The sequence below is a fragment of the Calidris pugnax genome, unplaced genomic scaffold (genome assembly GCF_001431845.1).
Source record: "Calidris pugnax isolate Ruff unplaced genomic scaffold, ASM143184v1 scaffold24, whole genome shotgun sequence".
NCBI classification, from domain to species: Eukaryota; Metazoa; Chordata; class Aves; order Charadriiformes; family Scolopacidae; genus Calidris; species Calidris pugnax.
The window spans coordinates 10651112-10668273 of NW_015090922.1; the positions used below are offsets into that span (position 1 = coordinate 10651112).

Below are 17162 nucleotides of genomic sequence, written 5' to 3' on the forward strand. Positions count from 1 at the left end.
AAAACAGAAATCTTAATATTACTGTTGGTGCATTTGCACCAAAAAAGGACAAATCCGATTTCCAAGGTTAAAAGCTTTCCCAGCACCAATTTCTAACACAAAGACCTTTCTGCATCTGTGGAAATGCCTGTGTATATTTAAGAAAAAAATTAGTAACTGTTGCTTATTTTCCACAATAAAAACAGGGCAGAATGAACTTCTACAGTCTGGAGAGGTCTCCTGCCAAACCCAGACTAAGACATCCATTGTAGATGTGAAGATGTACTGAATCTGAAGCGCAAGCTTTTGAACAAAAGTCAACATCCAGATACATTTGACATGCACTTCTGACAGCATGGTAATAACCCAACTGCAATAAGCAACAACATACCAGGACAGCAGCTACTCTGAAAGAGAGGATTCGGTCTGGAACAGAGATATGGAGGAGTAAGCACCTGAAACAAGAGCTGGTGGGAGGGAGTTGATAGTGAGGGTGCCAGGGGAAACGGGGAGAGAGAACAGAGGTGCGAGCCTGAAAAGGAATGAGGGAGGACAGAATAGAAGCACCTGCTGCTTATCATGCCTTCAGAAGCCTCATTCATTCTTTGCTCGCTTGAAGGCTTGTGGGAGGTTTCCACACTCCCAAACATCAAGGCAACTCTGATGATCCAGAGACAACTGGCACTTTTTATGAAGGAAGGAACAGAGAAAAGCAAGGACCTTGACAAGTGATAAATTTAGAAGAATCCCTATCATCCTCTCAGCAACCTCCTTGAACTCTTCTGCAGTTAGACCACACCTAGGCTCTTTCTGGGACTTGACAAAGGCTTTTCAGGCTATTTCAAGTCTAAGAGCTGCCTGCAGCTCCACTGGAAGTCACATTTTTGATGATCCAACTCAAAAACCACATTATTCATTGAGGGTTTTAGCAGCAATGCCCCAAACTGGGAGTATCTTGTACTAGACAGAGGAAAACTAATTTTCTTTCAATACAGCATTGCTTCCCACATAGCCCCTGACCTAAAAGCAAAACATATAGATAGACCTTGATAGTCAGACACCACCCCTACTCCTCAAAAAAAACAAACAACCCACTACTAGTTATAACACAGCTTTCTTCTTGTTAGTCTTGCCCTGCATAAATTTTCTGTCCTGTGTAGTTCCTTTATGTCAGTCAAATTTCTGTGCAATCCTTCCTCAGCTTGGATATCCATTCCCTATTCTCCTGCAGTCCATGAGTAAACAGCATCAGAGAAACAAAATCAGAGCAACACATTTCCAGAGTATGCCATCAGCTCAGATTCAGAGTAATTTAGAGCCTCAGTTAAAAAAACAAAAACAAACAAAAAACCCACTAAGTCAAATAGCCACGTGAAAACTGTTTTTAGAAAATTTTGGCACCATAACAATAACTACTTCAGAAATGCAGATATTCTAAAATAATTAAATTAACAAAGCCAAGAAAAAGCAGTGGTAAAAAATACTATTGCAAGAAATGCCCATGACATATAAACTGAAAAAAAAAAAAAGTAAAGCAAGTAACATGCTTCAAACTTGGTTGAAGACGGAAAAACTACATAGCATTAATTCAAAAAATTCTATTTTGACTCATAAACACTCTAAAATTGATTTCCACACCTTGGAAAAGTGTCTTATTCTTGTTTTGTGTTTACTTTGTTTCATTTTCTTAGATTTCCAGATCTTTCCTCCTCTCCTCCTTTCAATATTTTGTTCTACTACTTGAGATTCTTGCATCCTGGTCTTCAGTATAGGTAAGCCTTTACTGAGTAGTTATCCATTTAAAACCATTCATCCCTCTTCATTCATTTTTACCATCCAGAATTCTTTTAAATGCCCATTTTTCCAGCTTTATCCTCCTTTCATGGAGGGTATTCTGCTTTGTAAACAGGCAGAGAATGCTTCCAAAGACAGCACTTTTCCAAATTTCTCTCTATAGTCTGGACTTCTGAAAACACAGAGCATAGTAAAAAACTCTCACTGTTCATAAATATTTTTTATACATCCTCAAGCAGTCAGAGCTTATCATGGATGGGCATTTTTAAAAGTATATCCAGGAAGTGTATCCAGGATTATCTTTTTTTTTGGCTCTGAAAGTTTTAAGGACATGGTTTCTAGATCAAAAGGAAGAGAAAAAAAATCCTATGCGGGTGGGATTGAAAACATGTTTTTGGAGATGAAAAATGAACTCTGTGGAGTACTAAATTAATCCACTGCACCACCTAGGAGAATATTATATCTTCAATACACTTTACAAGTTTCAACTTTTCCCTTCCCAACTGTAAAAACATCCTCTGCCTGTGACAGAGTGATAGGATTGCTTTCCTGACTAATCATGAGGGATACTTAAAGATTCATAATACAAAACAGGTGCAAGAAATATGCATAGAATTGAACACTTAAAAAATTTAGACTTCACAAGAGTTCAATTGCTGTTCTGGGAGGTCTAAATCAAGTTAACCAGCCAGTGCCTGAAACAGTTCAACTCTCTTCAGGAAGATTTAAGTAGTAAAAAGTAGAACACTGTGCCAACAATATCTGTATCTAACATCTCCATCATCTAAAAAGAAAATAATCTATCCATTGTGAAAACTGTACCTATAGGATTAAACTAAGGAAAGAGAAATCCTCCCAACACTTAATAGAAGTTGTTCTATGCATACATATTAGCATATAGTGTTTTTAAACCCTCCACATTTATCCAAGACAAAACTAAAGAAGCTAATGAACACAACTAGTGATGCTTTACGGCTGAAACTGAACACCAGAGAGGGTACCTCAAATGGTACACACAAGCTGGCAATCTCTGCTGGTTATTCTGTTCTTAAACCACCCTTTCCACACTTTTTTCCTAAACTTCAAAGATGTGAACACGAGGTTTACAGCAATAGCATCTCTAAGGGTATCATATATCCTAAGGATATCATATCCTTAAGTTGCTGTAGGAAGGAACCCAACAACGATGCAGAATCTGAAAAGACTCAGAGCTGTAAGAGCTGTCCAAATCTACGCCCTTTTGAAAATTAGTGACATGTCTTAGGGAGTCAGAGACACAATATTTGGGAGCATTACCAATTACAGTTAAAGCAACTTCAAAGCAATATCCAACTAGCAGATCTGCCCAACCAATTAGCACTACCACATGAGGGTTGTTTTTTTGTTTTTTGTTTTTTGTTTTTTTTTTTTGTTGTTTTTTTTTACAAAAAAAAATTTACAAATTTTACAAAAAAAAAAAAAGGTATGTGGATGAAAACCTCAGGGAAAATCTCTTCAATGATCTTCTTTCAGAGACTGCCTCCTCCCATTCTTGGAACTTAGTTGCATTCATAAATAAAAATCTTGTTCTCAAATACTTACTGCCTCCTTGTATCAGTGTACCCCTATGTAACAGTTCATAATAATTTACAACATGAAGAAATGAGACAACTGCTCTGTTATTGCCAGCTACATATAAGCGAGTATGTTTTCAACCTGACAGAAATATTTATTTTCTCTTTGTACTAACCTTAAAAGTAAGGCTTATCTTGAACACTAAAAACTGAACTTAGAAGAGAAACAGCTGGAAGGAAGTTTCACTGGAAAACATTTAATTATAGCAGGTTTATTTCTTTGATCTGTAGATAATGTAACATTTGTTTACTATATTAAGTTTTTATAAGCCAACGTTGAACTGCTACACTTCAAACTTTCCTGCCAAGTCAAATAAAATGTAATTCACTATAGTCAATGTTTCTGTGCTACTGAATAAAGCCAAATAAACAACATGCTACTTCCCCATTCATTCCCTCAGACTCTAGAGATCCTTCTTTCTTCAAAACAAAACAGGAAAAAAAAAAAAAAAAAATGTTAACTGACACCCCTGCTGGTAATTCACATTAAAGATTTTCAGATCGAGCTAAGGAGTAGTATACCCCTCTCTCTCACTCAGCCACAAGGACCAACGTCCAAAAATGACCTTCAAAATATATTTGCCTAATTGGTCTTCTGTTGTCATATTCTAACCGTAGTCACTGGAGTCTGTGGGGTTTTCTTACCTATTCAGTACCCTAATAAAGAGGGTCCTGTGATGCTTGCTAGCTCTTCATGCCTCATTCGTCTCTGCTTTATTTTCAAATGCTCATAATTATTTAAATTGTCTTTATTCCTCTGATTAAGTGTCCAAGTATTAAATTCATAAAACATGAGAGTGATTGTAATCTCAAATACCTGAAGTTTGACCTTCCTTTGTAGCAACTTAAGCTAAAATCATCGTCCTCTGAAAGGAAGGAGAAAGGCATCCACATTCATTAGGCAGGCTCTACTTTCATCATCAACAAGCTGCCTTAATGCAACTCTTTCAGATAATTAAACTACCTATTGGTATTTTCATCATCAACCGCTTCTGTTCATCAGTTCAACTATGTACTTAATTTTTTTCTTCAACAAAGTCATGTCCATCCATCTCTGGCTCAAGAGTACTCAAAGCTAAAACAGCACATGCAGATGTTTCTCCAGCTGCTTGGTCTGTCTTACTCTTTTTCCCAGGCTTGTGCTATTGCTCCTTGCTGAAAGTACCACACCGACTCCGACAAATCTTTGCATGACCCAGTATGGCTATTCTCAGGCTATGTTCTTGTCCTCATTTTCTTGCTGCTTCTATGGACTTTCCAACCACCCTTTAAATCAACTCTTTCATCTTTAAATCACTTCTTCCAGCTCTCCATTAATATTTAAAACATCAGCATATTCAAAGATAATTTGAAGTTCTACCATCACACAAATCTTGCTGTATTCAATAAACTCCACAAAGAAAAAAACAAAACCAGTAAATCACCTTCATAAAAGCTCTCCACAGAGAAAAATCTACTATGCAACCATGCAGGTTTTTAAATCATATTATTATTTTTTAATATAAAGATTCCAGATTCTTTTATTGGAAAGTATTTTCAGAAAGATTAATCTAATTCTATAGGATGCTGCTATTGCCTGAAAAATAACAACTGCTAATTTCTTGTACCACTGAAGTCAGTTAATTAATGTAAAGAGTTATGAAGCCCTCTATCTCCTATTAAATCTAATTTTTGTCACATGCAACTGACTAAGATGATGTGACTCACTCTGTTCTTTAGATTTGAAAGATGCAACAGTGGTGCTGGTTTCAAAAGCAAAACAAAAAAAAAGGTTCAAAAACCCAAACCAACATTACCCTGCAGAAGACTTTGCATTCATATTCCAAACACAACTGTTTGAATTACTGAACATAAAAAACCCCAACTGCAAACAAACATAACCCCCCCCTAAAACCACTTCTTTGAAACAGCCTACTGTTACAATACCAATTTAGCTAATTGAAACTACAGAATTTTGTGGAAAAATTCAAAGTATGGAGAAAACTTGAATATTAAGAGTAACAATTTGTGAAGAGTGATTGCTGACTGATGACACACTAAACAACATTAAGTAATTAAATTTCCATTTTTATCTTCATGAAGTTTTAACCCTGTATCAAAGCATAACAATTTCTCTCCGTTTCATCTGTCTCTTGCTGGTTATCATTCCTATTTCTCTAAGAACAGGTCATGGGCATACCCCTGACAGAAGGAGATATTGTTCTTCTCTTGCGATGCAAAACACTGGCATATGCTCAGGAAACAAATTTTAGGATAAATCAGTAGGAGTGACAAAGTGGGAAGAATGCAGTGAGGAGAAGAGAACTACCAGCCAGACCTCAGACAGAAGATAGGGGAATGAAGAGAAATCTTCCAAGGGACCAGAGCAGATCAGGCAGAATTTCTGTGACTCTTGAGTTACAGCAGTGACCAAAACCAGTCACAACAGGAAGGATTCACCTGCAAAGACATCTGCTCAGCAAGCAGAGATTTTTTTATTTTATTCTATGCAAAAAGCAGCTGCCAGCCTCAATGATATGTGCAGCCAGGAACTTCTATGAAAAGCTTTATCTTGGACAGTACAACCCATTTCCTGATGAAGGCAGCAAATGGAAGCAGCATGTACATTTAAACAAAGTCATGTAGTCCCCTCTCTTCATATACAAGCAGCAAATGAGGGAGAAATCACTCAATCCTTTCTTCTTTCATCTGTGCCCAAAAGATGCCAAAGAGAATGAAAACTGCTCTCCAAAAGGACGGGACTGCATAGTGAATGGGACAGATAAGGGAAGCAAAATTGTTTGTACTGTTCTGTATCCCGTTCTCAAGCTAGATACTGTCAGCACTTAGTTATAAATCCACATGAAACGTCTAGGAAGTAGGTTAGCACCTTCAACATTTCAGAAGGGTCCAAAGCAAGGCACAGAGATGTTAAATGAAAACACAATGCCTTTTTTAATAACTTTCATTTACCTGCTCTTGTATGTTCTAAAAATACAAAACTGTAGGCTTGCCAAAGTGAACATGAGGAAGATCAAACTGATAACATACAAGATAATGACCCAATTGATGTGCAGTTTCATTTGAAAAAGAAATAAACCTTAATAGCAATTACATCTGCTCTGTGATTAATTACAGCTGTCCAATGAACTACTCTCGATATGAACAATATGTAAGGGTATGTACACTCTCATTAGAGTACAGATTTTTCCAGTGCACAAATGCGAAAGAGATTTCTGGAAACTAATGAGTGCAGAACTGCTGCTATTCTACTCTACTAATAACAACTAGATTCTAGGTCTATACACATCACACAGCCTTTGAAATCCACCATCAATCATGTTAACCGATTCTCACAAGATAAAAACAAGAGCTGAAGTCTAACATCTGCTTTCCTTGGCAAACCAATCTCAAAGTTCATGCATTTGGGAGGGTTTTTTAATCATCATAAATAATCTAAAACCAGATGAATTAAAGGTGCTGCCTTGATTTCTGGGCAAATCATGCCTAACTTCTCTTTATTTTAAAGCGCCCAAAGGAGGAGGTTAAAGAAGATTAGGCAAGCTAAAGCCCAGATAGAATTAAACCTAGCCAGAGACATTAAGAACAACAAGAAAAACTTCTGTAAGTATGTCAGAGAGAAAGACAAGACTAGGTAAAATGTAGGCCCTCTCCAGAAGAAAACAGGAGACCTGGTCACCCAGGATATGGAGAAAGCTGAGGTACTGAATGAGTTTTCTCCTCAGTATTCACCAGCAGGGGCTCTAACCACACAGCCCAAGATGAAGAAGGCAAAAACAGGGGCTATGAGAAGGAAGAACTGCCCACTATAGGAGAATCAGGTTCTAGACCATGTAAGGAACCCAAAGGTACATAATTCCATGGAGCACGATTTCTTTCCCTACTACGCTCGGGAGCTCACCTTCTTGGACTCTGTTCAGTGTAAAGTGTAAGTGTACAGAACATGTTATCTGAGGTGCATATAAAAACTGTTCAAAGTTTCAATCAGTTATTTCCAATCCAAGTAAAATTCATGTTTCTAATATTTTACCCTTTGTTTGCAATGACAATCTTAAAAACTAATTTGAGCAATTTACATTAGAATTCTGACAGTTTACACAAGACCACCTACAACAATAAAAGCTACAAATGTTATACCCACAAATCCATGCAAACAAGAATTAACCAGGTGCAGACTGATGGAAATAGCAGTTCTGTATAGCTGCATGAAGATGCCCCAATCACTGGAAAGATCAAAGAATCATTAAAAAATAAAGAGGAGACTGGCAGGAATCTCACGTGATCATCTGTCCATCGCCCAGGCAAAAGTTTATATACATGATGGCAGAACCACTATTTCTAAGTACTGAACATTAACACATTCTTAATGTTAGAAAGTAGTTTCCAATATTTAAGTTCATATTTGACTGTGTAATGAACTAAAGGAGGAAATTATACCTTTCAGATATCAGCTATCAACAGCCTCCATTTTCCAATTCTAAGTATTTCCGCAGAAATCCCTTCAAGGCTCCAGCCAATTTTTGCCCTGGCCTTTCCAATTTCCTCTCTGCACGGTCTTGCTTCAGTATGTTTCATCTTCCTTTGTGTTTGGTAAAGAACTCCTAATTTGTCCAAGCTGGTGTGTTATTACAGTGTCTATACATTCTGTGTTAGGTTGATTCCTAGTTCTGTTTCTTTGAAAAACTACCAGGTCTCCGTAATTCCTTCTACTTAGGGCTCGTTTCCATGTGATCTCTCTCTACGAATTCTAAATTGAAGTGAACCTTGAGCTTCACTAATGTTTGGAGGTCTTTGATTAACTCTCGACTCTAACAAGTGTCTTGCTCAAGACATTCAGGCTTATTGCAGCTGCATAGAATTAGACAAACTGAAGACGGAAGCTTTCATAAACATTAGGACTCAAAACACACTCTTTTACATAGGTGTCTTCTTTACCGTAGTTTTGGGACACCCAGTTAAAACTGTTGTCTATGAGACTAGACATTTCTAAAAAAACACAGACATGAAAAGAGAAATCAGACCTTGTCCCTTACCTGCATGGCTTACAAATACTGCTATGAGTCAAACCAGTACATTGAAATTACTAATCAGAAGTACAGGTTATTGAAAAAAACATTTCTGAATTAACTACAGCTTAATTCTAAATTTCTCAGTTATTCTGAACAGAGGGAATACAAACTGTAGAAATGCCAGCCCTAAAGAAGGTCCTTATCCTCTGATAAGGATACCTCACAATCTTCCCAAATATTTTAAGTTCCTTGGCGACTGCCAAAAGGCAAAGTTTCACAAACATAAAGGCTTCCCTAGTTATAAAGGCTACATAAGGCTGTAGATGAACCCTTCCTTTTGCTGATCAACTGAAAAAAACCTAGATCTTAAAATAAAAGAAGCCAGAAATATTTCACCATTCAAGAAGGCCAGTAAAAGATTTCTGCATTTTCTTGTGAATTACAAACTTGACTCCCTCCCCCTGTCCCCCATGCTAGTTTGGATTATGAGGCAAAGTAGAAACTGCAGTCGTAAAGGAAACACTAAACGCAGGGTAGATTTTTTTCTTTGCCTTATTCAAGTTAATACATTTACTTATGATGCAGAACTACTCCTTGAAGAATATCATCAGTTCCTTAAGAGTTACAGAACAGCAGTATTCCTCCTCAATAATTCTTGAAAATAATTCTTCTGTAAAACATTTAAACCATAAGATCCTTTTATCCTCATGCACATTTATATTCCCAAGAAAACTGAGCCATAGTTAGTTACCACATTTGGGAGGAAAGCCTATGTTTTTAAATAATGCAAAGGTCTGAAGTTAAACACAACACATTTGCATCCACTGTCAAAAAACACTCCTTCGTCAATCTCAGCGTTTTGAAATCCAGGCCATGTTTGGACAAGCACTCCATGCTGGACTCTTTTTGAATGATCTTTCTACAAACTAACATTTGGCTTGCAACAGATGTAGCCATTACATAACTCTGAAACATAACTGAAATATACCTTCAAGATTCATTACATTTGGCACTGCCACATATGCTTAAAAGTCTGAAAAATTGCAACCTTCCTGTTCAAGACTTGACAGCATATGAACACTGAAATAAAAAAAATTAAAAAAATCAGACAATGAACTTAGCTTCTAATGTGACTGATGAAATTAAATTACTGAATTCCATTTTCATAAGATATTGGCCTTGAATTACTGGAAAAAAAAGCTAAATTTTACTGGGTTTTGTACAGACTCACTCTTTTTAGTAGGGATTTTGTTTTGGTTTCATATCAAAGAGGAAGATAAATTCTCTACTATGTCATGGCAATGTACTGCAAAGTTTCAAACACTGCCAGGTCACTGTCTCTTCAAGTAAGTTTTCAGAAAAACAGTGCTTTAACAAACAGTCCCCTAACACAATTTTCTACAGTTCAATGAGCCTGAGCAGCAGCTTTGCAAGTCCCATCTTACATTGATAAAAAGGAAACCAAAACCAGGCACCCAACAACCCGAGAGTTCCAGTACTGTGCTCTTTGTACTGTTTACAGGGGGTGCATGCTAACTACGTGTTGAACTACCTGGCATTAGTGGTTTAGAGGTACAACATCAAACAGCAATGCCTCCCTTTTTCGCACATTTTTATCACCCTACAGTACTTCTCATCGTCATGGAAAAGAAGACTCCTGACACCTATGCATAAGATGGTGTTAGCAACACTAGATGAAAAAACAGATCATCCTTCGGGCTGTTTCAGAACCAACACTCTGATACTGTTGTTTTTTTCCAGGTCACCAAAAAAAAGGCAGTGGCTTTATACTCTACAGCCAGTCCATACCTACACAACCGAGGTTTTAATCATTTTGAACTGAAAAAAGCACTTAAAAAAAAAAAAACACTTAAAAGCAATTAATTGGAACAAGTTGCCCAGGGCAGTTGTGGCTGCCCCATCCCTGGAAGTGTTTAAGGCCAGGCTGGATGGGGCTTTGAGCAAGCTGCCCTTGTGGAGGTGTGCCTGCCCATGGCAGGGGGGTTGGAACTCAATGATCTCTAAGGTCCCTTCCAACTCTAACCATTCTATGATTCTATGATTCTCTTTGTTGGAATAACTCTCTCTTCCTAATGCTTCAGGAGGTTCAGCAGTTTTGCAACACATCGGGCCTGCACAGAGAATTTGATGATGGCAAGCTCCTCCTCCCCATGCAGATGCAGCAGCTCATGGCTCTAAGTATTCGCATGCATACAGGTGAAGGGACTGCTTTTCAGAGCAGAAATGACTGGACACGATCATCCCACACACTGTGACAACCTTCACTGTAACCTATCATCACCCAAATCCAGATTCAATTGGCTGAAACCGTTTACAGGTAAAGTTGACAAGAACAGCTCTAGAGGGATTGCACTCATTTCCCTGTCCTAGGCTTCCTGTAAGGTCATAATTTTAAAGGGAAATAATACGCCAGAAAAGATACACTAAAGAAAACAGAACAAAACCACACAGTTTAGAGTGGGAAAGTGTACCTAGATAGCTTGCCAGCTAAGGCAGACAGACCTGATCATGTACAATATGGCTTTGTTGGAGGGCTGCTCATGAAAAACAGGCAATAAAAATAGGTAACTTATTACCATGATAGCTTAAAAAAAAAAATCAAACACAGTGAACCGACTCCCATAAACCAAAGGAATGATATATGGGGAATGAAGAAATTTCTGATTTCAAACTGATAGCAAGCTGTTCTCCTGAATGTTTTCAGAAGAATACAGTATAAAGCTTATCACAACTTGTACAGCAAACTCACAGGAAGCTGCGGGTGTAGCAAGAAAAGCAAATGAAGTAATAAATAAATAGGTAAGTAGTAAGTCTCAATATCTACAATACTATTGGTGCTTGGAGTTGAGCTTCGCCTCAGATTTGCTCTGTGACTTTGAGCAAGTCACATAGATCTCTCTGTAGATATATTTAGATAAAGATACTTGCTCTCAAAGCACTTTAATCTCTGGACATGAAACGTTATATGAAATGTAAATGTTGATATTTACAGCTTACAGCCTTCTAATGATGGCTGAAACGCACATTCCACATTTACCATCTGATAGAATTGACTCAAAAGCAGTCTTCATACATGTTTTGACAATGTGTGAATGTTCAGCACAACTCACTGTGTGTTATCTCGCTGTGAAGTATGACCAAAAAAACCCAACAAAAAGCCCACAGTAAAAAACAAATCAAAAAAACAATCCCCAAAAACTTACTTGCAGAAGTGTTCCATGAATATTATTCTGTCGTATACAAGGACTGGTGGAGTCTGGAAGCCCCTCCAGCAAGGACAGCACTGTACGTGGTATTTCATTTACCATAACAAATGGAACAAGGGCCCGACCTGACATTTCACGGGAACGGTATACAGGAGAGTGCCCACACCTAGAAAAAGAAGAAATACTTATTTTTTCCTGTTGTCCAGCTGCAATCCACTGCTGTGGCTAAAACAAAACAAAGGATAATGCAATGAAAACTAAAACATATTTCTCAGAAATCAAACGTACAGTCTTTCTTCTCAGCAGTGAGAATGTATTTGCCCACAAACATAAATCATACTAGAGTAATTTTAGAAGCTTTTTTCTTTACAGAAAGAAAAAAAAAAGAAGAAAAATACAGTTATGCCACAAAGCATGTATGTTCCACCTTTCTTGATGTTTATGTTGCCATACAGCAATCATATTCAAATGTATTATGAGATTGACTTAAAACTATTAAACACCATGTTCTTAATCAGATGTTTCTATAAGAACATAACGTGGTGTGTACTGGAATTTTAGGCCATATCTCCCACTGGTTTTTAGAACATATTTAGAATATATATAAAGGCAGGAAGTAAAAGAGAAATTGGAAATAATTTTCTATTACTTATAATTTGTCTATCAAAGATAAATACTTTTTATTTATTAAAAATTCACTGATAAGACTCAAGACTGCATACAAAACACAGGCAAAACCCAGCCTTTTCTCTTTTAATGTTACTAGGGTTTATATTGACACATTAATGAGCTGTATGGTTATACATACCTCAGTGGCACATATACTGAGTTGAAGTGAACAAAAATCTTTTACTAACTAAAAATAGGTTAGGGAAAGTCTTTCAAAGCCAGTAAATCTTGCATGTGTCTGTATTTGTAACACAGGGACATGCAGTCTCAGACAACTGAGAAAGTTACCACAGGGTTTAGACATGACTGGCCAAATGACTTAGGTGATACAAAATGCAGCACAGCAGAAGTTATGCTCTGGTGTCTCCCAGCTGATTGTGATGACCCAGAGAGATGCCCTTTCCTCCATCCTACACTCTCATCCTTTTCCTGAATTGCTTCTTACATATTTTCAGCTGACAGAATCACATGTAGTTGAGATTATCCCCTGCTAAAAGGAGCAAACCACTTTTGAGCCTCCCAAACAAGCTCTGCAGGGTAATGCCTATGTATTTAAAAAATGAAATGAAATTAGAAGGTATTCTAAAGTATCAAATATCTCTTGCAAATTTAACTCAATACTCAAAGTAATTGTTTACTTTAGTTCAAATCAAATACAGAAAACAGTTTCCATTTTGAATCCGCAATGGAATTAACAGGGTTTGAACACAAGACAGTAAGTAGACTTAATTGAAATAGTGTAATAGTTCTGACACTTTAGTCATGTTAGGCCACAGTATGCCTGAAAAACATAGAGGTCATTTAAAGGAAGTAGAAAGCTATGCTACCCCTGAACAAAGTTCTGTTCTCCACCTCCCTGTGTCTCCCCTTGCAGGGAATGATTTTTTAAAAAGATCATCTTTGCATTTCCTTGTCAAAGACTGCCTGTATTTCACAACATGATGCAAAAGCAAAGCAGTCACAACTGGAGGCCCTTCCATATGGAAATGCCATATGTATTGACAAGGTGCAAGAAGAAAGTAAACTTAGCTCTTGATAAAAAACTTTCAATTTTGTAAAGAAAAACATTTTAATTCTACTGCAAAGTAAACTTAAATCTGAGAAATTATTTATCTGCAACCACTCCTTTATTTCTGCTAAACTCTGTTTTCTTAACCAAGATATTCTCACATGTAGATGTTCTTTCCAAACACAAGCAATACAGATACTGTAATGAATGTCTAGTTTTTAATTAGCTGTAACTGCATACTCAAGAATGTTCTTTTTTTTTGTTCATGACCTTTTACAAATCCCAAGGAATCTGATGTGTCCTCAGAAGGAAGAGTGGAAAATGGGTAAAATGCCAGGGTTTCCTCTAACTTGTGTAAGGGTACTTTCCAACACTACATGTTTCAGAGGGGTTTTTCTCCTTGAACACGATGCAATGAATTAGAATGGAATTCTGTTGGGTTTTTCCTTGCAATAAAAAAATTGGAGTTGAGAGCCATTTCTAAATAACCTGACTTTAACTTTGTTGTCTTGTAAAAATTGACATTAAAGACTTCTAACATGTGCACAGACATACATGGAGATACAGTATTTTACATATCAATTTTTCTTCCATGCTGTTATTTTATCAAATTTATTATGGAAATTGAAGTGACAGCTCTATATTTAGAAGGAAGAAAATAACTTCATATTACAGGCAAAATTGTCTCAGCTGCCTAAAGTCTGGGTCAACAACAGAGACTACCTCCTCAGCGTGTATCCTGAGCAAATGTGCAATTCTAAAATCTACAGACAAGTCTAATCTTCACCTCTATTCATGCCCCACATGGTTGTTCTCCAGAAGAGCCTCAGCAGCCCAGTGTTTCCCCACAAAGAAGCCTAACTGAGACCCTCAAATGAGGTTCTCTTTTGCACTCTGAGGATCCTAAATCAGGAGGCAATAACCAGCTCCACAGGTGCCCAGTGTGTGGAGAACTCGCCCGGGACATTGGAAACCCGGTTTTGCAACTTTCTGTGCCTGAGGGAAACGCAAGCCAACAGACACTACTTACCCGAAGGGCAACCCAACCACCACCCTGCCACCACACCAGGCACCTGCTGTACACGAATGCAAAGCAAACACCTCACACTACAGGTTGCTGCACGGGCCACAGTGCAGCCACAGGAACTGACGTCTGAGTGGAAAGCCTCAGAAGTGCACTCCTACAAAGTCATTACTAAGGAGCAAAAGCATCGTAAAGTTCAAGAACAATAAAGTTTCTGCTTTACAGGAACACATATGGGAAGACAAGGAAGCTATTTCACATTGGCAAATAACTTCCAAATCTGGGAAGGGGAACACTCCTGTTGTTTCTTCTTTTCTTAAAAAAAAATTAATTTATTTTTTAAAATCCCCTAATACTCAAAGAAAATTTCCCCCCCAACCTCACAAGAACCTGTACTGATAATATTGCAAAAACACTCCTCCTTTCACATACACATGCAAGATGTCATGCAAAGTCACCACCAGTGACCTCTCCCTGAACTTCTGCATACCCTGAAGGCACTTATGTGTACATCTCTCATGTTTTGAAGGCACTTGGCTTCATTCCTGAATCATGCAAGAAGTTTGCCAGAAGAATGTCAAAATATACACTACTTTTTCCATAACCTGTAACAGCAACCTAGATTAAGAACAGGCAGATTTGATTTTCACTGGATCCCACTTAGATATAGTCTCTTACCTGTAAAGAAAACTAAACCGGATCAATTCTCAAGCAGTGAGAGGAACGCAAATAAAAGAACTGAGTAACATAAACAATCCAACCCAATGTAGCAATTTTTTGTTTATTGTTATACCACCCTTCAAGATCAAGTATACACTTCAACACTGAGTCCACCACCTGAATTCTTAAATATTTATTTTACCTAGGATTTAGCACCAAGTATCAGAAGCAATCTCCCAAGCCCCACCAAGAAAAATCACTATACAATTACAGCAGTGACTGTAACTCAGTTTGTACCTGCAGCAAAACCTAGCAACTTAAGGAAATAAATATTTTAAGGCTATTAAACTAATCTGGTTACTCCTGCAGGAGTTTAACACACTGCCATTGCTGAGATTAGCTTCACTTATGTGGCAGTAGTTGCCTTCCCAGGGTGTTGGCAGAAAGGAGCAGGACCTCCAACCTCAGCCACTTCACCACCCAGACTGAGCTTTACCTGCCAAAAAGTGACTAAAATCTGCCACAGGCTGCCTCTTCTCATCCTCTCTGCAGGCAAATACACGCAATGGCATCTTGCATCCATTAGGGCAGCATGTATGTATATGCAAACCTGTATTTAAAACTGTTTCATTTTCTTTGATTTGAAAGAAAAACACTTGAGGGGGACAAAGTGTTTTCAGTATTTGACACTTTCTTTGCATGCAGGTCATATATAAATGGACTTGAAAATCTAAGAAATATCTAAAATATTGTCATATGTAAAATCATACAGTATGCCAACCTGATTTTATGATATCTCAAGGTAGCAACAAGCAACGAAACTTGCAAAATACTCATGTGATACACTTCAATTAAATCCTGAGGGCTGTTAACAACTGTTGAAGTACTATTCCATGTTGAACTCAGTACTGTTTAACTAGGTGCACGAGGTATTGGATGTAAACATGTTTACTTCAAACAGTCCATGATCAAGAACAAAAAGTCAATAAATCTGAGGAGGTTTCACTTCGTGTAACTAGATTCAATGCATTTCCATTGCTCCACTGTAGCTTTAACACTTAGATCCTGAATAACCCTCCTAACTGACATAATTTATGACCAACTCTCATAAGGCACAAAGATTCCATACTCCTCTGCACACATCAAAGTATCTAATTTATTACTCTGGCTACAAACAACAGAACACTAGCTGTAAATAAAAATATCTTTAACTTTTTCTTGGAAAAAAAAGAATTGCAGGTGTTTCCTCTGATTATTTTCTTCCCTTTCTTATTACTCCCCCTCAACAGGCTTTATATTACCCAAATTAACAAACCAAATAAGGATTACCTGTTATATGAAGGTCACAGAAACAAATGAGTAGAATTAATTTGAAAAATCGCACCTGTAGCTGAAAATATATCCATTAAGTAATACCTACAGTTGTTAGAAGAAGGATTAACAAGGAGAAGAATATTTATTTCCAGGTTCAGTGGATGTTCTCGCAGCGATCTGTGCATTACTGTCACTTATTAACAATACTGTACCTGCAGTACTATAGACACTATCACAGCATCACCATTTTGTTTTCAGCTGAAATACATTCACATCCATTGCCTTCACAAAATGTTGGAATCGGGAACAGCAGCCGCAAAAATGGAACAGAAACAATGGGAGAACAGGCTCAACAATGAGGAAGGGGACATCCTGCAGAAGGGGCCTCTAAGTCAACCATCCTACCACCATCTCAAAAAGAGTTTGGGAAAAGAGGGCAGCATAAGGCAGGAAGGGCACATTTGCAATTCAAACAAACCAACTCTGCCCACTAATTAAAGCATTTTCACAGATTCTGGGGTTTTTAAAAGATAAAACTGACTATAAATAAATGAATAAATAAAAATCAAACAGATTATGGCCTTTAAATCCTAGAGCTAGTTATGCCACAAGGTCCTAACAACTGGAAAGAAAAAATTGTAATAAGGCTTCTGTCTGATTCTATATAGACATGGTAAATTGTATGAGAAAGAGGTTTCCTTTTCCTCCACCATGCAGCTATATAGTACAAGTCATGTTATCAGTTCTAAAGCAAGAATCAAAAACATGAAATTACATGAAGGGAAAACACAGATGAGGATCACAGAGAAAAGTACCAGATTCAGTTCCTACTAGAAAGAGTTCGGTTATTAAGATTCAAGGCCA

General features: G+C 37.5%; 1 protein-coding gene across 4 annotated transcripts in view; it reads right to left on the bottom strand.

The window, feature by feature from the left end:
* THADA (thyroid adenoma associated) overlaps positions 1-17162 on the bottom strand; it is a 160424-nt gene that overhangs the window by 78659 nt on the left and 64603 nt on the right. For all 4 annotated transcript variants that reach the window (XR_001413030.1, XR_001413031.1, XM_014951060.1 and 1 more), the window contains exon 28: positions 11620-11788. Coding sequence is in view for 2 of the 4 variants with exons in the window: in XM_014951060.1 (XP_014806546.1) it covers positions 11620-11788 (169 nt within the window). In the remaining 2 variants the exon portion in view is untranslated. The remainder of the gene's footprint in view (positions 1-11619; positions 11789-17162) is intronic.